Source organism: Bombus vosnesenskii, unplaced genomic scaffold (genome assembly GCF_011952255.1).
Source record: "Bombus vosnesenskii isolate JDL3184/JDL3185 unplaced genomic scaffold, Bvos_JDL3184-5_v1.1 scf7180000013297, whole genome shotgun sequence".
In the NCBI taxonomy this organism is placed as follows: domain Eukaryota; kingdom Metazoa; phylum Arthropoda; class Insecta; order Hymenoptera; family Apidae; genus Bombus; species Bombus vosnesenskii.
In genome coordinates this window covers 328,621-354,075 of record NW_022882947.1, presented here as the reverse complement: position 1 = coordinate 354,075, position 25,455 = coordinate 328,621, and the positions used below count along the sequence as shown (strand labels likewise).

General features: G+C 42.6%; 1 protein-coding gene across 2 annotated transcripts; it reads right to left on the bottom strand.

Moving 5' to 3' along the window:
* Nucleotides 1–230: 230 nt before the first annotated feature.
* On the bottom strand, nucleotides 231–25,172 carry LOC117233541 (mRNA decay activator protein ZFP36L2-A). 2 transcript variants are annotated; one of them, XM_033493934.1, is made up of 4 exons: nucleotides 24,440–25,172; nucleotides 8,970–9,029; nucleotides 1,295–2,462; nucleotides 231–697 (listed from the first exon to the last, which is right to left on the bottom strand). In XM_033493934.1, exons 1-3 carry the CDS (start codon nucleotides 24,497–24,499, stop codon nucleotides 1,329–1,331), a joined length of 1,254 nt encoding a protein of 417 aa, XP_033349825.1. In that variant the 5' UTR covers nucleotides 24,500–25,172; the 3' UTR covers nucleotides 231–697; nucleotides 1,295–1,328. The 2 variants fall into 2 exon arrangements, with proteins under 2 accessions (XP_033349825.1, XP_033349823.1); XM_033493932.1 differs by lacking the exon at nucleotides 8,970–9,029 and having other exon boundaries at nucleotides 24,440–25,170.
* Between the last annotated feature and the right edge of the window lie 283 nt (nucleotides 25,173–25,455).

The window sequence follows — 25,455 nt, the reverse complement described above, 5'->3', positions numbered from 1 at the left end:
TGTGTGTATATATACACATACACATATTTGCATACACACATACACACACACACACACACATACACACACACACACGCATATATAAATATATATATATGTGTGTATATATGTATATATATATATCTTCCTCTCCATCTGTTTTGCTTTCAGTTATTTCTCCCGTGCGACTCGAACTCGCCTTCCTTTCACTCTCAAAAGTCTACTTTCCCCTGCAGCTTTTTCGCAAGAAGAAATCCAGGAATTATTTAAAAAACGAACGAGTTGGTTTGGAATATTGCAACATTTCACCTGCCCCGGATGGAAAAACGCCTCGTTGTTGCGAGAATCCTCGCGTGAACCAAGCAACAAAACGTAGGAGCAAGGACAAAGGCGAGGATCGGCCATTGAAAGCGGAGATGCCGAGTGAGATGGGGCTGCGCGAGTCCAAAGGAGATCAAAGAACAACTTGCTCGAGCCAAGTCAGAATTCGGTAGAAACTTGGACTCGTTCTTCCGGTACATTTTCGCTCCCATCGCCGCCTTTTCGTTTCTGCATATTCTTACGTTCACGCTATCCTCGCTCCCGGATCTTTGCGCTTCTCTTTTTCTTTTCTCTATCTTTCTCCTTTTCCACGGTTGAATCATCCAAGGATTCTCACGAGCAGGTCGGGACATCCGGGCTGATACCATCTCGACCTTTCCACTAAACGAGCGTAAACCTAAAGTAAAGAAGAGAAAAAAAGATGGAAACGGACCTGTAGTCGGAGTCACAAAGTGACTGACGCTACTAATGCGGTTAGAATTAACAGCGATATTCAAGATTCGCTAGTGATATTACTGATAACGTTATTAATATTAATTGTAGCGATGATAATATAATATACTGACATAATATTATATATATATATAATATAATTATATAATAATAATAATAATAATAGTGTGATCATAATTAGAAATGACAGTTTAAAGAACGAGAAACGCTTAAATAAGAAGCCGAGTACGATGGAGAGGAAGGCCCGTCTGACGCGAGAAATATAGTTCAAATGTTAAAAACAAGAAAAGAGAAAAGGAAAAACCTCTTTGAGTCGGTGGAAGAGTCCGTCCCCTCTCCCTAAATATTCGCTTGTCTTTTCGGTCGATATATATATAAATTAACGCGTGTGCTTTGGGTCCAACGCTCTTTATCGTCTCTCTCTCTTTCTCTCTTTCTCTCTCTCTCTCTCTCTCTCTCTCTCTTTCTCTGTCCTTACTCTGCTCTTTAAAACGTTGACGTACACATTTATCAGAAACAACGTTAGGAAAATAGAATATACCAAAGGAAGTCGAAGGACCCAGAGGAGAAATCCCTTAGATCTTAAGATTCTCAAAGTCGGCGAGGGTGTTGCTGATCCTATTGAAAACTGGCAGTCTGGACTCGGCGTTCGGTGAGAGCGGGGACGGTGTTCTCGGCGTGGGCTCCTCGGTGCTCAAAGGACTGCACACGCTGTTGGTTCGAGGGCTGGGACTTCGTCTCGTGGCAAGGAGCCCGAAATCCTGGCCGAAGCTGAACGGCGAGGTAACGGACGCTTGCTGATTGCTGTCGTCGCCGAAGAAACTCGCCATAGAGTTGGTCGGCGACTGACTGAGGCTGGACGACGGGGAAACCGAGTCTCCGGTACTGCCGAGAGAAAAGGTCGGCTTGGGCCTGGTGGCGCCGATCACCGACGAGCTAGCGGTCGTCGAGCTAGTCTGATGATGATGATGGTGGTGGTGGTGGTGGTGGTGGTGTTGGCTAGTCGTTAGACTCAACGAGTTGGTTCTGAGCAATGGCGGTGGATTGTAGGCATTGGTGGTACTACACAGGCTCAAGGAATTGGCTCTCATGAGGTTGGGGGTCGCTGCGGCCGCCACTGCCGCTACCTGAGGCGAGGCCGCGATCTGTTCGAGCAGAGCGACGCTGCTGATCGTCGTCGGATTGACGTTCGAGCCACTGCAGGTATTTCCACCGGCGGCTGCGGCTGCGGCTGCCGCTGCTGCCGCGCTTAGAATAGGATTCAAGCCCAGTATGTTCGGTTGCGTGGATCCTAGTTGCGCGCTCACTTTTTGATTGTGAATTCGAGCCTCCTCGAAGTTGTGAATGAAATGGCAACGGGGTCCGTACGGACAGAAACCGATCGTGTGGAACGTGCGGCACAGCTCGGTCTTGTATTTCGGATGCCGGGCGAGATTCCGTAGCTCGCTGTAACCGTGAGCGAACTGACACTTGTCGCCATATTTGCAGGTGCCGCTTTCCTCGAATGGCCTGCACAGCTCCGTTTTATAACGAGACGTTGGCTCGCTCGCGCTGCGATCTAGTTTACGATGTTGTTCGATCAGGGTTGTCACCAGGGACGTGTAGCTACGGCGAAGAGGCGCGTGTCCGCCATTATTCCCGGCTGAACCGTTGCCCGAGGTACTCGTCGTTGATGTCGAGGTTGGCTCCTTCGTCTTTGCGGGACTGTTCTGTAACACACACGCGAAAACGACAATCGAAATTAGTTATACCGCTTTCAATTTCCTTTCTGAAATAAAAGTTGGGAACAAACAAACAAACAAACAAACAAACAAAAAAGAAAACACAACAGAAAGAACCAAAAATAAGAAAAATGATCTCGAAGAGAAAGAAATTGGATAGATCAATCGACGAATGAAACTTTACGACTCGCTACACAGCTCAAGATTCGGGGATAAAAATTCCCCACTCCGACTTTTCTTTACTTCTTTAGCTTCCAATTTTGACGCCGCCCCGATACACTCCATTTGCCACAGTTCGTTAAAGGTACCAATTACGTAACGCGCATATAATTGTACGCATGTATGTTAAACGTTTGACGAACAGTGATATTCATTCACGCGCTGTAAAACACAAAATTTATCATTTTATCGCAATCGAAAAGGCTATTGATCCGATCGTATAAAAATACTGCTACGAAACAAACTATACAACACACAGACACACGAATTTCGCTCCGACACGCTTCGGAATTTATACGAAAAACAGCAAAGTCCGTCCCAACTTCGGCTCCGACTCCAACGATCAGAAATTCCTTCCGAACTTCGTTGATCTTCGACCAGGTTTAAAAAAGTTATTGGCAGAACAAAACGATCTTGGCAATTTTCCAATCGTGTCATTTTCGCGCAACTCGCAACGGGACGAAAGACGTTAAAACACTGAAAGGCTGTTTCGTTAATACGTTAATAGGGATGCTCGGAGGTAACGCTCCGCGTAAACATGTTCGGAGCAAGATTAGTATTATTAGTAACGAATTACGACGACGTCGTCGTCGTCGTCGTCGTCGTCGTCATCGTAATAACCGCGCTCATACGCGAGTCACCGCGCGTTTCCTTCGAGAAACAGCTACTCCAATTTGTGGAAGCGTCGTCGGCCAAGCATTACCGCCAACGTTCAATCGCAAACAAACTACCGTTTCGAAGAATCAAGTACCGAGCGACGAACATTGCCGTGATAAACACCTAACGAACGAAAGAATAGGCACGATCGTGGTAATTTCGATGGATACACGCTACACGTACGATATACAACAACGTTGCCCGAAAACGCCAGTCTTCGTTGCAGATATTTTACGTCGTTAGAGACGCGTTACGCAATGGAATAATACTTGGATGAGAACCCTCGACCAATAACGACCATTTATTTCTAATAGACTCTAATCAAAAATACAGGAAGCTCGTGCACAATTGCTTTATTCGAATAGTGGTTCGACGATGCTCGTCGTGTACTTTTTGTATTTTTACGAGAAACCGTTAACATCAACTTGGTATGTAAGAGTAGGAATCGCGATTGAGAAACGGGTTACGAAACGCGATAAAAGTAACGCCTGGTCTGCTGATATTTTGACCTCTTGTTTATCCAACGATAAATACGTATGCAAGTGTGAGTGTAAACGATGTATGTAAATAAAGAGACAAGAAAAACACGCGTATCGTTTACAATTTTCTATCTCACGACCATATGGATAACGCTATGGTCGTACCGGCTTGGGATCGAGGAATCGACGATCGAGGATCTAAAATTATCGGCCAGTGGACCCAGGTATACGAGAGTAGACAAAGGTTCGACGTCTCGGCGAAGATTCGTGGAACGAGAAACTACTTGAAAGTCTGGAACTATACGTCGACCGAAAGAACAAGCTTTTGAAACGATAGCGCGTTACGGGATTTCCAGCAACCCGAGAAATCTGCTTGGACCAACCTTTAGAGAGATCGAATCTTCCACAGAACGAAACCATAAAAAGAACGACGTTTTACTTTTCATCCTCGCCTCCCTCGTCGAGCGCGATACTTCTCCAGCTCGACCAAACATCATATCCTTAGTTTTTAATTTGGCTCTCGATCCACCAACGATTCGTTGCTACGAACTTTTATCAAATGAAAAATCTTGGAACGAAATCGATTTAAACGTTAATCCGGAACAACTTGCAGAACAGTTAAATCGACCAAATAATCGATTAAACGATCAAATAAATCAAGTTGGAGATATCATCGTGCGGAGGATGCGAATCGATCGAAATGTTCTTGGTTTCCATCCAAGAATAATAACCATAAATAGCCAGGTACAACTAAATGGCTTATTATGGTAATTTATGGTCTTTAGACGCGTGTACGTTCGGCTTTCGTGATAAACGTTGCTACGGTTGCACGCAAACGATAACCCTGAAATCTCTATTTCAATCGTCTATCTTTCTTCAAATCCTCGTTGCTTTCCTGTAAACGCGTTATTCGTACCATCGAATCTCCGAACAAATAAAAACAGCGATGCGTCGAATCGTCGAACCTAACGATCTTGGAAAACTCTTTTCCAATAGACGAAACAACGTAAACTGGAGTACTCGCGCGCAGCTGTACATTTTCCAAACGGTTATGACCAACGAACAGCTATGTAACAGGGCATCCAACGTATTAACAAAAAATCGAATCCATCTATCCGTAGGACCAAAATCAATCGATACTTTCTCCGTAAATCTTTATCTATGTCGAAGAACCCGAAGGTTAATCGATCCTCCTCCGTTCCAGCTTCCATAGAGATCACGTCGCGTTATATCGCATCGCCTGGAAATTTCCACGAGCACGTCCGTGTTGTTCACGGCGCACACGGACACGGGCCTCGCGATACACGTTCCTAGCGCACGCGTAATTAGTCTGTCGACTGCAGGTATTAATGCAAAGAAACGTAGACGAAGGCAGGAATGCCAGAGTGTCGGTTATCCTGCGATCATCAACGCGCAACGGCTGTTTATCGCGCAGTCGTGAACGCGAACGCAAACGCGCACGCGTATTCTTTCGCTGCTACTATTCGCTCCTTGTCAACCGAACCTGGTTCGGCTAGATGCAGTCACGTGCGAACGGTCACCGAGACGTTTTTACGCTTCCTTTTTCCGTGTCGCGGTTTATTGCACGTTCATCGTAATACTGGTCGCACAGATTACAGAGAGACGCGTCGTTGGCTTGCCGGCGATAAAGTAACGTCGATATTTTCGACAAATCCTTCCTCTCGTCGTATCTTTCGATGCAAATATTTCTTCTTTCTCGTTAACGAAGAAGAACGCGTTTGTCTGGTGCGTCCAGAACGAAAGCTAGAGTGTACCTTGAGAAGTCGCGAGAAAGTTGGGATCGAGAAATGGACGAATAGACGCGTTCCTGACAAAACGTGCTTAACGTCCACTGCTCGACAACGTCAACCATATTCCAAAAAATTCCATGGGAAAAGACGTGTACGATCGCGAAATGAGTCGTCGATAGACGAAAATAATTCGAGACGCGCTTCGTTCGTCATCCGTTATATCTGTTCGTCATCTGCATATTGCTCGAAAACATGTTTGCCAACGACGCGAACTAGCAACAATTGGTACCGGATGCTGTTGATTTTACGCCGAGCTTGAAACGAAACTTGTGCGAAACAATCGACGCAGTGAGACGCGTTCACTGACGTAAATCGATCGCTCTGTTTCACGGACGCTCAACGTCGCAAAAATCTTCTAAAGATAGAACGACAGTTCGTTCTGATAGAACGTAGATGTCGAAATGCTATTGGAGGGCAATAGATCGGGCGATCGCGAAACACGGGGGGAAAAAAAGTACGTGACTCGAGTTTCTACTCGAAACAGTCTTTCAGGAGTTTTCCCAGCGCTAAGAATTCTCGAGCAGTCCTCCGACTTTTCTATCCACGAGCTCGATCCTCCTCAAATTATCGATCGAACGAGAGAAGAAAAACGATACGTTGCATCAGCAAAGGGTCGCTATGAAAGAATCGAAGAATTAATTGTTCGTTACCACTCTCGACCAAAGTTCCGTGTTCCACGCATGTTCCGCGTTCGTGCACTCGAACGAGAATGCATGCCGTACAGAGGCCCCAGCGTCCGTTTTGTAAACGCGACTGCGTGTAACAAACGTGTTAAGAGTCGATTCCACGGATCGACTCGAGAGAGTTTCCACGAAACCGGCTGAAAATAGTCGTAGCTCCTTTCATTCACTGGATTCGACGACAGAGACACCGAGAATGCGCGGCAGTTAGTAGCCTGTGGCTGTTCCGCCGCCTGTACCGCGTTTCGTGCATTCATCTGGTTCGCACGTTTTCCTCCACAGAAGCCACAGAAGGTTTCACGTTAAACGAGCTTTGTAGTTCGGCGCATGGCGATCTCCCGTGATAATCGTATTTTCAGGCTAATGGTACCGAAGATAGAGAAGGGAAAGTTACGAGAATAATCTCGCTTATCCTTTGTAGGAAACGTAAAACGTACGACACGCGTTCGACGAATGGAACCGCGTTTTTTGTCAAATTCTCGGACAGTTTCGATACTCGATCGGTATGATACGATTTATTAGCGAAATAACGTTCAACGGTGACGATACCTGTTAAGAAACACGCCTACGATCGAGGAAAGGTTCCGCGTTTAGCAAAATATAGGTCAGTTGTCATAGAGATATAAATGTTTAACTTCAATACGATTTTATCGGATGTATATAGGTTTCGAAGCTCCAAGACGATACCTTTGGTCGCGATGAATCATATTTTCATTTGAGTCACGGCGATCCTTCGATAATTTCTAAGCGTATCGTCGTCTTTACTTGGACACGAAAGAGAATAAAATGTAAAAAACAACGAGAATGACCAATTCGATATCGTATCGAAGATACGTATAACGTATGGACGGACGACAAAACAATCCTTGACAAAAATTGTTTCCACGAACGATACAAAGTATGCAATTTGTCGTTAATTAGCACGTATCGCGATTTCTTGAGTAAAACACGTGATAAGAATTATGTCTTCTAGCGCGAGCTGTTTCGTCGTGTTCTTGAATGGCTAACAAATTTTCGAGAAACGTTATGGCAAACGTCAATTTAAATATGTTTTATCAGACACGGTCGGATAAGTTAATTATAATTTAAATATAATTAGATAAAACAATGCCAAACTCTTCGTCTTTTCTTCTTTGTTTTTTCTGTAAGTCGTAAAATCGCGAGACAAATAAAAATAAAAAAAAATTGTACTATTTTTCGTACGTAATAGGACAGTCTAAATAGGAAATCAAAATTGCTCACGGAGGAACGATGAAAGTTACTTTTGAGTTGAATCTATCTACATATTGATAAATATTGGTTCGACGTAGAGAGGCGCAAACATCGTTACGTAGAACGGCAGGGCACCACAGCATTATGCAACGTGCAACATCGTAAACATCGCTCGTATTACCAGCGATAAATCGCTTACAACGTATATTTAAATATTTCACGTTCCCATGACATCAGAAAATTACATTATATCGGGAAAGAAAAATGCGGTCGATCGATGCGTTTTAATTTTAACAGTGCCCGACACACTTTTCCCAATCGAAAGAAGAAATACGCTACAACGAATGACGATTCACCCAGTTATGTCCAACAGCTTTGCGCGAAAAGAAGCCTTTCCTTCTGCCAAACAAAATACACATCTGATTTTTCGCTTCTCGTGGTAAAACTCGACTGTGCCTTCGATCAATTTTATACGTATTTCCTATTATCGAATATACAATACGAAACGTTAACTCGTTGTAATCGATTTGCTCAATCGTATCGAATCGTGAAAAAGAGGAAACAGGAAAAAATAAATCGATCGCTCGATCGTCCATCGATGCAGAGGTTTCACGGCTTTGTCGTTCTATTATACGTATGTCGAAACGCGTAGACCATGGATTCGTTTCGAAGGTCAAAGATGAAAGTAAGCAAAGCGAGAGGAAGAAGGCTGCGCCGCGGCAGGCAAGTCGAGAGCGAAGAAGCAACGCCGTGCGACGCGACTCAATGGAAATCGGCGTTTCGTGCACCGATTCTTACGTAACCGAGACACATCGTCGGGACTCGCTCAACTATCCCAATTAATAGGTTTCGACCGATTCAACGGCAGTCGCGAGCTTCGCTCGTTCTTCGACTGCGTGTTTCTCGCCGATTTCCCAGTCGATGAGAAACAGAAGCGACCCTGTTCTTACACGAGAAACGAATCGTCAAGTCCAAGCTAAGTCGTAGGCAAAAATAAATAGCGCGCGATCTCTTGTTAACCTCGTTGTTTGAATTTGCAGTACGCTATATATTTCTTAACGATAAATTGACCTCTGCGACAAACTGTTTAACACGTAACGTCCAATGTCCTACAATTGCTCGTATACATAGGCATGCTGTGATATCGTGACATCGCGAATGTCGCGTGAACGCAGTAAAAAGAAAAAAAAAAAAGAAAAGAAAATAAGACGGCATTGTGAACACCGAGTAACGAAATATTCGGCGAATTGCACGCGGGCGTCGTATGTATGCGTCGCGTATGAAATGTTTTTTCAGCAAGGTAACGTTATTGTTGTATTTAATACGCAATATAATACCGATTTTGGTGATACGTGAATCGCGAAGAGGGAGAATCTTTAAAACAAAATACGCACGTACTCGCTATAAGGCAGGAAATAAAGAAAGAACCCAACTAACCTGGTTTGTTCGCATAAAACGCGCGTAAGTGGAAAAATCAGGAAGAATGTGGCCATTTTTCTGAAAATGATAATTTAGTTATAAAACGTCGGCTTGCTTGAAAGGATCGGGTAGAGGAGAGATTCGATGGGGTACTACGCGATGCGATACGGTAGAAGCATCCGATCGAGAGATTTTCGCTCGCATACGTTGAAGTTGAAGACCGTTTTCAAGGCACGACTCGGCTGGACGGACAAAAGAGGCAGGCGAGCACAAGGAGAGCCAACGAACGTTTCGCTTTCCGGCGCAGAAGAGCGTGTCGCCCCTTTCGAGACCTGGCGCGCTGGTTTTTCCCTTTGTCGACGTGACCACCGTGCGTGTGCACGGGACGCGAGTGATTGTAAAACGCGATGACTAACGTATGATTCAGGTCTGATAGCGAGTGGAAAAGATGGCGACGCCGACCATGTAAAAACCGGATTCCAACTTTTCAGAGTCGATTCGCCTGCACTTGTTCCTCTCCTCTCTGCTTCCTCGACCGACCGTTCAATGACACTTTTTATTACATCGTACGCTGTTATACGAGTGGTTCGGAATAATAATAGCGTAAAAACAAGCTTCTGTGTAACGTTGAATATCGAGGAATATTCGCTATAAAAGTACATCGCGTTTCATAAAACTATACACAAATTTCAATAAGATCGGAGATTTTATTAAGTCGTTATTATTCCGAATGACACGTATCAGCTGGTTGAACATTGTTCTCTGACTCAAAGATCCACGTCAGTTTTAACTGCACCTTTTAGGAACGCGTAACTTTTTCTCCAGTTCCTTACGGGACAATCACAATCGAGCTCTCTCTATATATAGAAAGAGGGGAGAGAGAGAGAGAGAGAGAGAGAATTTTTTTATTTTCATGCAAATCCCAGTTCGCACTCGGGAATCCAAGGTGAGCGTTAAAAGCTAGCGAAACCAACATTAATAACTGAATAAACACAGCGTTTCCGCCAGTTAAATATTCAGTCTGTTTCCACAGCTGATTTGCTCGTTGCGAATATTTACTTCGCTTTAGCGTCACCGGTTGGTCAGCAGATTCTTCACAAATTTTATTTCAAATAATCGTAATAAAATATACATATGTATATCGGATAAAACGCAGTAGACTGTTAAAGGAACCGTGAAACGAAATATTGAAAAAATACGTTGTACATATTTCGCTTGTATCGCGCAGTCGGTATATATCCACGTGTACCACAGATCAGATTTCTACAGCGATGACACGCGATTTATTACTGATGTGACCTGATAAAAATTCAATACTACCGTATGTACCGAGTGTACGGACTATCTTCGCGACTAGTATTTGTTTCGTGGCTGCGTACGAATACCATTGTGTTTGCTTTATCAGAATCAACCTTCTGTAACGTTTCACCGCCGGTAGAAAGTTAGACAGTTTTCACAACGCAAGCACGTGGTAGCCTACCTACTACTCATGCTTCCACCAACCTATTGTTCCAAGCTTTTCCTTCCCGTTTCCCCTACTTTTCCACGCTAATGGGATCCTAATAGGAAACGATCGGCCAGACAATGCGGTGAATCAAGCGGAGAAACACCGAACAAAGCGGAACGAGCTTTACCGATATTGAAATACGAAAATGAAAATTAATCGAAACGGAAACAAAGTGGACGTAAAGTGGATAAATCGTATCTTTCCTCTGTCGCAGTTTACCTTTATCGCTGAGCTACGACAACGACGAAACGTTGCTCGAAACAGAAGCATCTAGCTACACGCTAAAGACACAACGAGGTATTATTCGCGTACATCAGCGTCGAGTAGGATTTCACCAATACGTCTAAACTTGAGCGCTAAAAAGATCACCGCTGTTGCACCATCCGTACCTCGAGTAGTCGAAGAAAACAACGCAGGCGAAGAAAAGACGTGCGTTAGAACGTTAGTAGTCGTCTGAAAAATGATATTATTCCGATCGCTGAGAAAACTGTTCTACACATTATTCATCGTGTATCGAGGGCAAGTCACGGTTCAGTCGTTTGTTCGTTGCGTACGAGACACGATTTACGTAGCTACATCAGAGTCAGGCTTAAACCACTCGGGAAACACGTTAGCCCACAATCAATGTACCATTCAAACACGTAACGATAATTCATCACGAGACAATGTAAAAAATGTCTGGCCAATTGCAACCGCGATGTATACACGTACAACGCTAGTTCGTTAGTTCGAGCGAAAACAGAACCGGAATAAACGAAAAATAACGAATTAATTAAGAGTACAATGTAAACGGTAAACTGAGAGAGGTCGTGGTGAACCAGCAGCAACATTCGCATAAAACGTAAAACGTTTCGTTTTATCAACGGTGTTTTCAAAAGCACGTATTTCGAAAGTCTTTTATAAGCGTTACGCGTTTAACGTTAGCAAATGATTCGGAACTTGGGACGAGAACGTTTGAAAAATTACCCGCAGCTACCGATTTTCCTAATCAAAGAGCAAATCGCACGATTCCCACGGACGAACGATTTACGATAAAGTCACTCGACTCGTGTACCTTGATAACGCGGCTCAAACTTCGTCTTGTAATTAAAGGCCATGAAAACCGTCAACGATCGTGTTTGCGATTAACTAGCGGTTAAAATAATCGAAGGTTCGGAGGCCAATTACACGTGCGACTTTTTCTAGCTGGCCACGTTGCATTCCGTTCTGCGTAATTGCAGGACTTGCGTATAGAACGGGGAACATGATCGATGAGATAAGTATAACGAAAGAGCATGAGAAGTTGAAAAGTGTATTCGTTTAAAATTATTCCTCTGCCTCTCTTCTATATACCATATATCTTACATACGGAACAGATTTTTTTTTTATTTATTGTTGAAATTACAATCAATTCTCGCGTTGAGAATTTTCAGTAATGACGGAATAGATTTGGCGTACGTTTGTACAGTACATTACGTACAGTCGCTAAAAGTTGCAACCTAGAGAATTTCCTCTCGCGAAAACAGGCAAACGACGATTAATTTTCTATTAAATGTAGAATGAAATTATCGAAACCTCGTTATCATGTAATATCTCCTGTTGACGTTATCGGTGGGCGCAGGATTATTTCAAGTAAATTAATTTCTTCGAACGGTTCGAAAATCAAAGCGTTAAATTAACTTTCGCTCGACAAATCTACTAGAAATGTTCCAAGTACGGACAAAGCTCGTGTGTCACAAACTTGCATTGGTAAGTAAAACTAACGCAAGGCGATTACAAGGAACGCGCTTGCTGGTTGTACGAGAAACGCATAGTCCAGCAGAGTACATATAAAATGTCTATCCTCGTCATGGTTCGTACACATCGTATAAACAAGCTTGAGAAACAGAGGTCTTACGTTCCCATGACGTTCGCGCTATACCGCCAGCTCCTACGGCAAAGATTCTATTTGTACAGAAGATGGACGAAAAAGTCTGAAAAGCGATCGCACGCGATCCAGACAGAGGTAACTGTGGAACAAGGTAAAGCGCGAACAAACGCGAGATATAGATAGAGAAAGAGGTTGCACGTTGAATCACGATGAAATCGTCGTGTCCACGTACACGAGAACAAAGAGCCACCGAATACATCCCGTGACACACGAAAATACAGAGAGTTATGCAGAAGCCGCAAAGTTGACTGGTCGTAAAACACAGACACAGGCGCGCGCACGATGCTGAGTGCAACGCCGCGTGATTCAGGCGTTGCTGCACGACCACCATGACTTTCCTTCGCATAAAGAAACTGGATGCACGTGTGCATCGAAAGAGCAAGTGTGCGACACGAAGCCACCACAGCGAACCAACACGCACAGCCAACGTATTCGCCAGCGAGCATAGGGTGCCCATCGAGCTGTTTTCACGCTTCCTTTTAGTTTTTACTTCTCTGCCGTTCCGTTTCGGCCGCCTCACCGCCACCGCATCATTTAAATTTACTGGCAAACGAGAATCAAAGGTAAAACTGTCCGCGCATCGTCAGGAAAATCTCCCGTTTCATCAGCTATTTTCACCAGATACGCCATAATTGCATGCTTCTACAGACTACGTTTCATTAGGTGCAAGGTGATGAATCCTCGCGAAAATCACGTTACAGATGTTAGAGTATCGACAGAGCATCGACAGAGCATCGACAGAGCATCGATAGAGTAGCGTTAGTGGTACTTGGGATTTTGTACGGAAACCGCTGGAGATTTGAAAAATATCCTCGTTCGACGAATTTGTGACTCGGCGAAAATACCATTTCGATGATTTTAAAATATGTTGTAAACATTTAGAACGACTCTTTTGCTATAGGTAATCGGTCTTCGAGCTTGGTTGTCGAGTTATGCGGGAAAATGTCGTTCCTAGGAAGTACGGTGTCTAGGAACATCGGTTCTTTCTTTTATTCCAACATAATATGCCTTTGTTCGCAGGGCAAAGCTTTTCCTTTCCATTTTATTCATATTTTCATAGATTGTAGAACGCTGCTGGTACGTTGTTCAGAAACGACTCGACTCTAATTTTCACTTCGTGGAACGACAAGTAAGCACTTGAAACGCTTTGAAAAGATAACCATACGCGAGTCCGAGAAAATCCATCCAGGCTAAGAAAGCACATGTGCGCCTGTTTGTAAAAACGACGCGTTCCGTACACATGGCCGAACAAAAAGGGCACACCATGTTTCCAGCGCTCTACCTTCGGGCTTTCTTCCTTCTCGTTTCGATTTTTCACGAGAGAAAGACCAGCTAACCAGCGTTCGTGAAAGGACGAGAGACCAAGAATCGATCATACGTTCCATTTTTGTTTTCGATTTCACGTTTTTCCCGAGTATTCTGACTTTGTACGAACGAAAAGGAAACGCAACGAGTCGTCAAAATTTTCCTACAAACGTTCACAGCGATAGTCTTGTACCGCAAGCGAGTTCGATTCTTTCCCAAGGCTCTCCTTGAAGCGACGTACGCGATGTCATTATTCAAGCAACCGCGCATTATGCTTGTAAAAAAATTTAATGCCAATTAACCTCAACTGAGTAGGTGAATGAATGAATGGGAGAGAGAGAGAGAGAGAGAAAATGTACGCGCGTGTGTAATAAATGAATATCATCGTTTTTATAGAAGATATAAAATAGCAAGCAAAACTTACTTGGCAAAAAGCTAAACCAGCCAAAGGAAACAACAATTTCGCAACAGCGACTAAAACCGCTAAGATAAAATAGCAAAAGTGGCAACTTTCGCGACAATGGCAACGAAAAACGAATTTATAGCGATTTATATGCGCAGCGACGTGTCGAAAAGCAATGATCAACGAAAAGGAGGAATTGTGGCCTAAGCAGGCAGAAAACGCGGTTCGCGTGCGGAATATCTTATAGATTGCTGGTTAACAACGTTGCACGTCCTCATAGTCCATTTGCGTTCGACATTCTGTGCTTAATGAATTCCACAATGGGGATACGTACGTATCTCTCTATTGTATCATAAAAGCCATAATTACAGATTTACGGCAACACCGAGAAAGCGATACTTTACCCCGATTGAACCGATGCACCTATGCAAATTTTATTTCCTGTACACGATCGCTACGTTGCGTTAAAGTCGGCCAACGATTAAAGGAATGACGGTGGTTTAAAAATAATTATATATCGTATATTATATAATAATTATATACGGCAAACGCATACAAACATTTTTATACAAGATTTGTATTTTATATTTAGATATGATTAAAGTTAAGAAACAGCGATTAATTCTTAATTGATAGTTTCTTTTCTCTCTTAATTACAAAAACAGTTATAGTTAATGCCAATGTTATACAACTATTATCCTCGTTGAACTATCACAGTAGTGCAAACGCGTATAATTAAAAGATAAGTAAAAATGAAGTTGTCCATGATGCGACAAGCGATGGTAGCAACAACATCGACTGCTCTCCGTGTCGTTTGGTTAACGATACGCGATGGCCACAGACTTTGACTGATTTATCAGGAAAGTAAAAACTTGGAATATAGTTAGCGACCTAAATAATAAGGTGAAGTCACTATACCGAGATAAATTACACCGGAAGCCTGTAACACCGTCGAAAAAATCGAGAAAGAACAAGTTTAGCCGAGCGGAAAGTACTGCTGCAAGCCGATCTATACGTACAGAGAAGCATACGGCTTTCAAACCAGCGACGAGAAATTCGTATGCAAATTACCGAAAATAAACTCATATATAAATAAGTTTATATCGGCTATATCGATTAACCACTAAAGATCTCCGCAGACAAGTTTCAATGTGCTGCTAACAATCCACCGTATTCTTCGAACTTGAAATTCACGCGACACTTTTGGCAAATTAAATCGCGAAAGAGCTTGCGCGTTTGTGAAATCGCGCGTTTCGCGTACAACGACCAAATAATTTCAATCGGGGCGAAGCAATACGATCGTGATCTTTCCTCTCGATCGGCTATTTTGCACGTCACAGTAACCAGTTAGACTCCAGCGACTTTCACGTTTGTTTTCGTTTTTTAAATCACGGTCGTTTCAGCGTGCCAGTTTTCCTTTCGTCGTTAACGATTAATCGATCGTTCAGTGAAGAGGAAAAAGAAATAAAAAAGAGGAGAAGAAGAAGAAGAAGAAGAAGAAGAAGAAGCAGAAAATAACAAGTCATTAACGATGAATTCATTATTCCGGTCACGCAGCGGAACACAACACAATATCTCATTCGAAATAGCTGTCCGATGCACGCAGAATACTTATGCACTCCGCACTAATCACTATTCCTACCTTTCTCAACAAGGTTCGTGTTCCGAGTATAATGTTTTAGCAATGCAACGCCTGCACGCTCCACCGACACGCCTTTCTTCGAGAGTCTCGCTTCGATCGCCCCTACAAAACAACATATTTTCCTCGTCGTCTCTCTCTCTCTCTCTCTCTCTCTCGTTCTGTATTCCCGCCAATGCTCTATTATTAAAGATACGCTGCAAAACACTGTTTTCGCGTTGATCGTAATAGCACTAACCTTCCGCGCTCGATATGTTTTATTCAACAAGTAGCTACTTATTAAACAGCTCCCACGAACTCGCTTCTCACTTCACTTGACTTTGTACAGGTTGTAAAAAATGCCTATAGAAAAATAATTGTTTCGAATTAAGTTTTCGATCAATTAGATGGGAATTTTCATCACATCGGACCTCCATGTCTCGTCACATCGATAACCGTCGGAAAAACAAGTACTTTAGATACACAATGTAATAACATATATGCGTAGTAACGTATATGTAACAGTAATAAAAATAATATATGTAGTAATATGTTCATGGTTATCTATGATTCTGATTTCACAAATAAATACATCGTAAGCACAAATGAATACTTATCAGTGTAGTTAAACTTCTTTCTTTTTTTCTTTTTTTTGTAATAGATTAATGTAATCCTGTATATCTGAAGTCGAAATCAATAATTACAAGTGGAATAAAAACAACTGGAAAATAACAAAGTTGTACATTTGATTTTCTTCGTTTAATTCTGACCATACCGCGGGAGGAGAAGAAAAAACATTCAAAGTAGCCACAAAAATGCCGACGATCGACGATCGACGATCGAGAATTATTTCTGCGATCGAGCTCAACTCCGTTTGGGATCAAAATTCGAAACTGGTTCGCAATCACGATTATTACAGTCGTTATAAGAATGATCGAAGAAACGTGCTTGCTCTCGTCAAGAGCCGCGCTACTTTCTAAAACAATAAAATTTTCAACCATCGATCCGCTTCTAAGTTCGACGCGCGATTAAACGATGCCAGAACTCTAAATTCTCTCATCCTCGGAATACGAGCCCATAAAACATCGAATTTCTCGTCAACAGGTTGGTTCCCAATCGAACGAACGGAAACTTGGCCTAAATCTTTTCGGTGGATCGGCAACACGGCGTGGAAAGTCGAATGTTTTTAATTGGAAAGGTGGATCTCGTCGGGTAAATCAAGCGTGAAAGTGAAATCGAGAGGCGCTAAAATATCGAGAGAAGGATCGAGAGATACGAGGCCGGGAAAATATTGCGTGGCACTCTCGCTTTCTCACGTGTGAGACAACCTTTAGGCTTCCTTGGGAACAGAAACGCGCGTTGTGAACGCAGGAACGCAGGAAAGCAAGGTGCACCCTTCTCGTTCTTCGGCTTCCTTCTACGCTTTTGTGTATCCAGTTTCTTTTCAGAAATACGGGAACAGTTTTTGAGCGTCTCGTCCAACATACTTTTTGCAAGGAGAACCGCAAAAGGGAGACACGCTCGAATCTCAGTCTCATAAAAGAATAAAAAGGAGATTTCCATCTGGTGGAGAAATCCTTCGTAGACCTACCACTATTCTCTCTGTCTCCGGAATATAATTCCAATTCTTTCAGGCCACGATGTACCGATTCTTTTTTTCTTTCATTTTTTAACATCCACGCAATGCCTCGTACACGTTCTAGAAAAATTTTAATTTGAAATTTCATTAAAAAAATTTCTCGAATTTTACTTCAGTTTGCATTTCATTGCGAAAGATACCGGGCATTTCTCTTAATGCGTAACAATGTATCTCGTTTATTCGTTTATTCGTTTGAGGCGTGTATATAGTTGTGGCGATAGTGCTACTTTTTCTTCTCATCTAGATGACGTGGAAGAAAAATCGGACTACGAGCGCCGGGATTTGAAGAACCCGGGGTCCCGAACGTTCGTAAGCAAAGGCGCTGCCGTCGTCCGGTCATAGTTGCTGTCGAGTGCCGCCACAAGTTTATAGTTGCGTCAACGTCAGAGGTTATTAGCGGCTGTTGACTGAAGTTTACCGTGTCCGTGTCGGAATATCAACGACGTAAGAAAATCTGGGACATCGATAAATAAAAGAGGAATACGAAAGATACAGAAAGCGATAAGATTTCCACCGAGTTTAGAATCTTTGGGCTGTTATAAGCTGAATTTGTGGGAAAATAAAACACCGTTTTTTTTTTTTCTAGAAATACGGCTACGTAACACGAACAAGGAAGAACGCCCGAAGACCTCGAAGTGTAATCGGTGAATCCGCTTCGATAAACCAGCAAAAAAGATACGCGCGTCTGATAAATAGATGGCTAAGAAGCCAATCGGTGTAAGTCAGTTACGCGTAAAAAAACGCCGGTGTGAAATTTCAACCGTTCGTGCGAATGAATCGCTGTTGGCGTTTCAAAAACCAGCTATTACATCCTCCCGTGGATAAACGGACTATAGCCGTTAAGCTACTTGTAAGTTAAAGTCGAAAAATCTTATATCAAAACTCGTCAAGAGAAGATAAAGATATCCTTCTACCAAACGATGCAGTCGGGCGAAAAGGAAGAATGGAAAATGAGACGTTTACGGAAAAGATGTACGTATGTAGCGAGATCATAAATCGAAGCGTTAAACGCGTAAACGCGTCGATCGATCTAGCCACAGTTAGGGTCGTAGTAGTACGCCTGACGAGGCCCTGTCACTTTCTACGCTACGGTAATTATCTTATTGAGAAAAATTAATCCGCAGTTATACCTTCAAGCCTGACTAGTTTTATGACCTCGCAAAATCTCTTCCATCAAGAGTAAGTAATATGCGAGTAAGAAAAAAGAAAGCGAATTTATAATTTGAAACAAACGTCCTTTATATATAGAAGAAGAAATAAAATTCTTCACCCTTCTACTAGCATCTTCCGTTGTATTTTCCACAGTTGCAACGCTGTAGTTCCAAATCGTAATTTCGATCATCTTTCAGTCCTCCTTTCGAATCCTACGAGACGTTAAAGCATTCGAATCTTACTTTTACCACGGTCTATTAAACACAGTTCTAAAAGAAAATAAAGATATGGCGATAAAAGAACAGGTAAGGGAAAATCTAAACAATACCTTGCAGGTTCTAAGTTTGTATACAACGAGTCGTATTACTTGAATGTATTTGCATGGATAACTCACAGGGATACGAGCAAACGGTAAATCAGTGGGATAACCTTTTAATAAAATATACTCGACCGATGTGCCCTGATTTTTTACGGTTAATATCGCAGCAGAAATTCGTACATTTCATTTCGACGCAGTTCCAGTTCCATTTAGCTCGCGTAATTAACGTAATTCTGCCGTTAGAGAACTTACGTACACCCTCCTCCTCTTTATATTCTACGTACATTAGTTGCACTCTCTGCTATTTTTTATTTCTTTTTCCTGATCGACGAGTGTATTCATAACAAGACAATTTCAACGGCACCGATACCATCTTAGAAAGAACTACTGGTTTTTGCTTGCCCTACTTTAATCCAAGATTACACGCACTTTAAACGGGACAACAAGAACCACGAGGACACTATAAAAATGAACCGGTAAATGACAACAATTGATCGTTATAAGCGATATGTAGGATCACGAAAGCAGACGAAAAGGAATATTCTATAAGCAAAGCCTAGAAAATTGGCCGAACAAAGCGCACGAAAAAACCCATTCTTTTTCATCAGCGTTTTAGAGACAGCAAAACCCGTTTCTTTTCAAAAACATAGAAAATTCGTAACAACGTAAAGGAAACGACGGATAAATACCACTACGGTGTCCATATTATGGCATTGGGCAGAGCATCCACGAACCTGCATAGAAACCAGGTACAAAGCATGGTTTCTCTCTTTTTTTCAACGAGCCGTGCATGCTCCGTCTCCCTTTCGCTTCATCCTTCTTGCTCACCCACTTCCATTTCTATCCGCACTAGCACACACACACACACACACTCTCTCTCTCTCTCTCTCTCCCGCCCTCCCGCGGTTTTCCACTTTTCAGCTCCCCTACATTTCTCCACTTTTTCCCCATTTGTTTCCAGCATCGCTGCGCCCCATTGGTTTTGCCTCGATCACCTATCCTCGTCTTGCTTTTTCGTGTCTCGGTCGTTCGTACGGTTTCTGGCTTCGTCTAGCCAGAGTTCCCTTCGTTCTCCCCCACCCAGGTCTTGTCTCTGATTCTCTCACTCGAACTCGGTCTTTTCCTCGGTCGGCTCTCCTTCCGTCATAAATCCGAAGCAACAGGTTCCTACGCTGCTTACGGCTTGCATTTGCCGAGCCGCTTTTTGTTGATGTTGCCGGCGTGGTGCAGCGTCGGGCACGTTGCACGCTCAGGGCGAGGTTTCCACTTTCAGAAAAATCCGGACCCCGATAATTCCACGGAAAGGGTAAGACTCGGCGCTATCATGGACGTGGCCCGATCACCGACTTCTATCAGCCAACCTTCCCTTCTCTCTCTCTCTCTCTCTCTCTCTCTTTCATCCTTTCGCGATAAACAATTTAACATCTCTCGTTACGAGATGGTTCCCATCTTTACAACGTATTTTTCCTAACGCGTCTCTATCTTACACGCAAGATTCGTCCAACGGGATTAGTTAAAAGTTGCTCGGATAAAAAGGTATAAAAGGCGTAACGAGATCGTAAAGTTGTATCTCGATAACAGTAGGTTTTAATACGCGTATTTATATCGTGACACCTGGTTATATTCTTGTTTTAATGCACAAAAGAACTCGCTCTTTGTGAATCGAATCTTTGCTCGATCATTCCGATGCGTCATGCCGTACGCTTTATACATACTTCCTTCCATCTAGCGTCTCGACGCTCGGAACTTAACTCGACGATATTTGAATAAATTTCGTCCTAACGGCCGGGAGGAAAGAAGAAACGAAGTACGCTACCGTGTACACGTTCGGAATAAGATGAGAGCATTGTAGTTCTTGGTATTCCACGGCGAACAATTTCTTTGAAATTTCTAACGTTACACGCATGTTTATTAGATTTACTCGGTTGTATGTATATGGGGTTGCCTGAGATTTATGGATGAATATCATATCGTACTCGTGTTTATACGCGTGAATTACAAGGAACACGATTTATCCTCTCACGGTCGAAGCTTCCTGATTTTGTATTAGAAAGTTTTATCTACTTTCTGATTTCGTCGAAGCGTGCGTCACGTAGCGTAACAATACGCGCAACTTGTACATTTTTATCGAATTTGCCTTCAACGATACCTAAAAGGATCCAAATCTGGTACCATTAAAGTAATCCTATTAAAGTATTTCCTAGAATAGAAAATAACGAGAAGAGAAAATGTCCGGGCGGAACGGAACGATTATCTAAACTGTAGGTAGCAAAGTCCAAATTTCGAGAGGAGCTTCGGATGGACATCGAGCACGAAAGTCGAAAGGCTCTTTCCCGGATCGAACGAGTTTCGAAATCGCCGAGGAGAAATTGCCGAGGAAAGTTACGAGTTGCGCGTAGATGAAAAGGAAAGAGGGAAAAGAAAGAAGTTCGCGATAAAACTCGAACGCTGCCGCGCCGTTCGTCCGACCATTTCGTCGGTCGCGAAACGAAAACAATAACAACTACGATTTGTTCGACGAAGCTCTTTTCCGTCAGACAGAAACAGGTGGAAAGATTTTATACAACACCACGAAAAGATTGCAATGTAGCGTTTTCGTTTCTAAATTCTTCGACGCTGTAACGGATCGTGTACAAAAATGTCCATTACCTACGGTCTACAAATTTATATTAAATCGATTTATATTAAAAAAAAAAAAAAAAAATGAAAAGACCGTCGTAGCATTTAGTCGAGAAAACTGGAACACTCCCTGTATACCCGAATAGATAATTCAATGTAACGAGACCCCCGCGGTCTCTAAACTCGCTTATCCGTGCCAATCGTGACCGAAGTAAGCTAGTTAAGTGGAGACTTGGCTATGAATAAATGAATGGAGGTGTAATTCACCAAAGAAACAATTTATAGAACGAACGCGTGGTATTTTTACTCGCGAATACGATCGCCCACGTGTTCCTTTGCTTTTCGTTTGAACAATTGCCCAGGGTTTAAGTTCGTTCTATCGCTCAAATACTTAAACGAATCCCCGATGCTTGGTAGTAGGTAACATATACCTAGCGTGTATTTGAACTCTGATCAAAGGGAACAGATTACGCTGCCACTACGATTATTGAAAATTTCAAGGTATTGGTTCGAAGAATAGCAATAAAGAGAGATGAAACGATAAGCGGTTTCACCACTTTTACGAATTACGTCGAAATAAAATTACAAGAATCACGTATTTATTTAATTATATATCCCGTAAAATGTGGAAGCGGTACAGTGGAAAATAAAATCTTGGAAAATCGCATTACGCGTAGATACAAATGTCTATGAAAAAAAAAAGATTGCTATTCGAGAAGGGAAGCCGTAACATACTTTGGTTAAATAGACATATTCTTATCGTCGAACCAGATTTCGGATTGGCGGTAATGCGGACAAAAGGAAGTTGGTAAACATAAATGAAATTATTTGTCTGTTTTCTCGTAACAGCGAACAAAGGCATTTGTATTCAAATTAGAGAATATCGCCAGATATGATACCGCGTTGTTCCAATATTGCTACAAAGAAAAACTAACAAACTGACGAAACGAGGGAAGAACAGTTCTGCCACGTGTTTATAAAACAAGTTCCTGTCGCATGACGGAATTCGTACGTACATTAACGAATTTATACGAAACATGATTTACGAAACCCAGACAGATATGAACGCACGAAGCAAGCTACCGTGAACATTATTGCAGGAAATTTATCAAAATTCCCAGATCTAAATTGGCAACTTGATTTAAATTTAGATATTTATTCGATTTTACTTGCTATGTATTGGATATACTATACAGAGCGGTCAACGTAATTGTTTCAAATTATAATTTCATCCTCGGCGTAAGCAAAATACAATGTCAAAAGAAGATGAATTCAAAAAGTATTATCTTCGTAGGAGCCTATATGTTTCTTTTTCTTCTTTCATAAACGCAATAAATGCATTATTCTTTATATATATATATATAAATACATATTTTTTGCATAGATCAAACCTAAATAAATATCTTTTTCCAAGTAAAAAACTAAAATGAAGTTACTTTCCTGTTCTGTTCGTTCTGTGAAACGAATGGACGAATTGGAAACGCGTAAATTTTGACGACGATAAAAATGAAGCCAAATTCCCAGGGCTCTGAGAATCGGTGTAATCGGAGGTTTCAGAAGCGGGAACGAATGACGCGAGACGAAAAAACGTTGGCACGAGCTTCTATACTTGAAACGATCGTCGGGTCGTCGCAAATTCGGACGAATCATTGACTGCGGACAGCTGTGTCATCCGTGAAAAGTTTGACAATCGAAAACCATATGCAAAATCAGGCACACAAGTAAGCAGAGTCGTGTGTAACGAGATAGAGCTTATACAAACACGCTTCGAGCTGCAAAACCTAAACACAAAGACTCATCATCGGCAATCGAGTTTATCAAACGAAGGATATTTACAACGACGCAACATTGAGAACGACCTCTAATTTCTATAGAAAATAATAAAAGTTCCAGCTTGTTTTCGTACGAATTTGACGCCTGGTCGTGCGCTAAAATCGGACAGCATACTTGCGACAATATATTTCAAAATATATAGTATTTTAAAATAGATGGTTCGCGAGATGGAAGAATTCGCTCTTGTCCAAAGACGAGTCCAAATGTCTTGGGAGTTTACTATGTTTACGACGAAGCGAAAAATAAATCCGAAAATCGAGTTAAGCTAAACAGATGCAGGAACTAACGCGATTTAAAGTAAAAATTGTAGTGAAAACAAATAAACGTCGAAGAAAGCAGCGACCGTACGACCGAAAATAACTCTTACATCACGACCTCTCGTTCTTTTGCGCGGTAAAATAAATACCATTACCATAGCAATGGTAATACATAGTATGTAGCTAGAGCCGTCTACCTAACTACATTTCATTTTGATATACATAATTTATTTGGGAAGACGCGAGATTTCCTAACGCGCGGCCCTGTTTCTGCTACGTATCTCCTAACCGCGCAGATTCTTCGTACACCATTTCTATCCGTTCCATTCCATATTTGTCCCGCAGTGCAATAGACCGTGGCAGTCGGAACAGAATACGTACCAACACCGTTGCACAAATGTTTGCGCCACGGTACCACCGAGTACCAGCGAGTACTACAACGGCCACGAGAGAATCCAACACGAACTTATTCACCACCATACTATAGTCAGAATTTCCAAGTATTCACGATGCCACGTGCTGAACCAGCCATCTTTGCATCTAGAACCTGCTGCTTTTGTTGCTTATCAGTCGGATTCTCGATTCTTCGAAACGATAGGGAACACACGTTCGTGATAGTGCAATCTTAATAGAAAGTGATCGTCCAAGATAACGACACGAAATAACCACTGATCGAACAAACACGTCGAGCCTCACCTGATTCATAACAAAGTTCACGAGTCTAAATATAGAAATACTTCTTCCCATTCGCAACGTTTCAAATATATCGATAATCGTATCGTTTGAAGTGTTCGTTCAACGGTATTCGACACTCCTATACTCAGTCGCCTATGTTTGCCCTACCTACGACTTGACAACATGGAACGTTTGAAAAAAGAAGGCGCTAAAGGACGAAACGATCGTGTGACAAATGGTAAAGTATCTTACCTTAAATAAGTGCTCGCTACACTCGACGAACATAGGGGTGCTCATGACGGCAGTCGACATTTTCCCTCGTTTTCGCACAAAAACACACTGGAGTTAGGTTATAACGTAGTCGCGATCCGGCCGTGACTAGCCTTCTTCTTCTTTCAGAGCAGAACAGCGTGCGTGTCGTAGCACGATAGCCGGTTAATAGTTAAGAAGAAACCGCGTTTGTACGTATCAACTTTGAGAACACAAAAACTGCCACTCCGACGATACGTTCTTGTGGATTTACATTGGAAGCACACCCGTTTCGACTCTCTCAGCGTACAAACAGGCTGACAAAGAAATTCGAACGATCGACGAATATCTCCTCTCGCTTCGAACAGCAAGCAACACGCCGCTCTTTCGCCTTGGAGCCTCTTCGATGCTCAGTTTGTGTCACGTGTAGAGATCACCGTGAAAACGAAAGACGATTACGTATATATGGGTTGTGTGACCCTGTACGTGTACGTGTACGTGTGCGTGCGTGTGTGTATGTGTCGTAGTGTACCAGCGACGGAGAAAGAGTATTTGCGAGAGAAACTTGGCACTTTTTCGAATCGAAGACTCTTTATCGCGATTCCCGTGGAGGGGGAAATTCGACGAACCCGTCCAATCTTTCTTTTTCTTCTCGAAAAGATGTAGCTCGCAAGGCCTCCGAATGCGAACTGCGGATCCGTGCGACCGCGCGACGCTCCGTGAGACTCGAAAGGCGGCACCGCGAGCTCCACCAATCAGACCACGCGTCATTGCTACCCGTCCCCACCATCTTTGCGTCACTGTCGCCGGAGATTTGGCAACCGCGCCGACTCCTCAGGCCAATCATGCAAACATCTCTCCCTCTTTCTCTCGGTATCAACAACCCCTTGATCCGCGATTTTCAAATCCCTCCGAGTTCTTCTCCCTCTTTATCCTGTTCTTTCTCATTGGTGGAAATTTAGGGTAGTTTCGGGATACCTAGTAGCATGGCTGTTTTTAGAACCATCGTTCCCCACAGT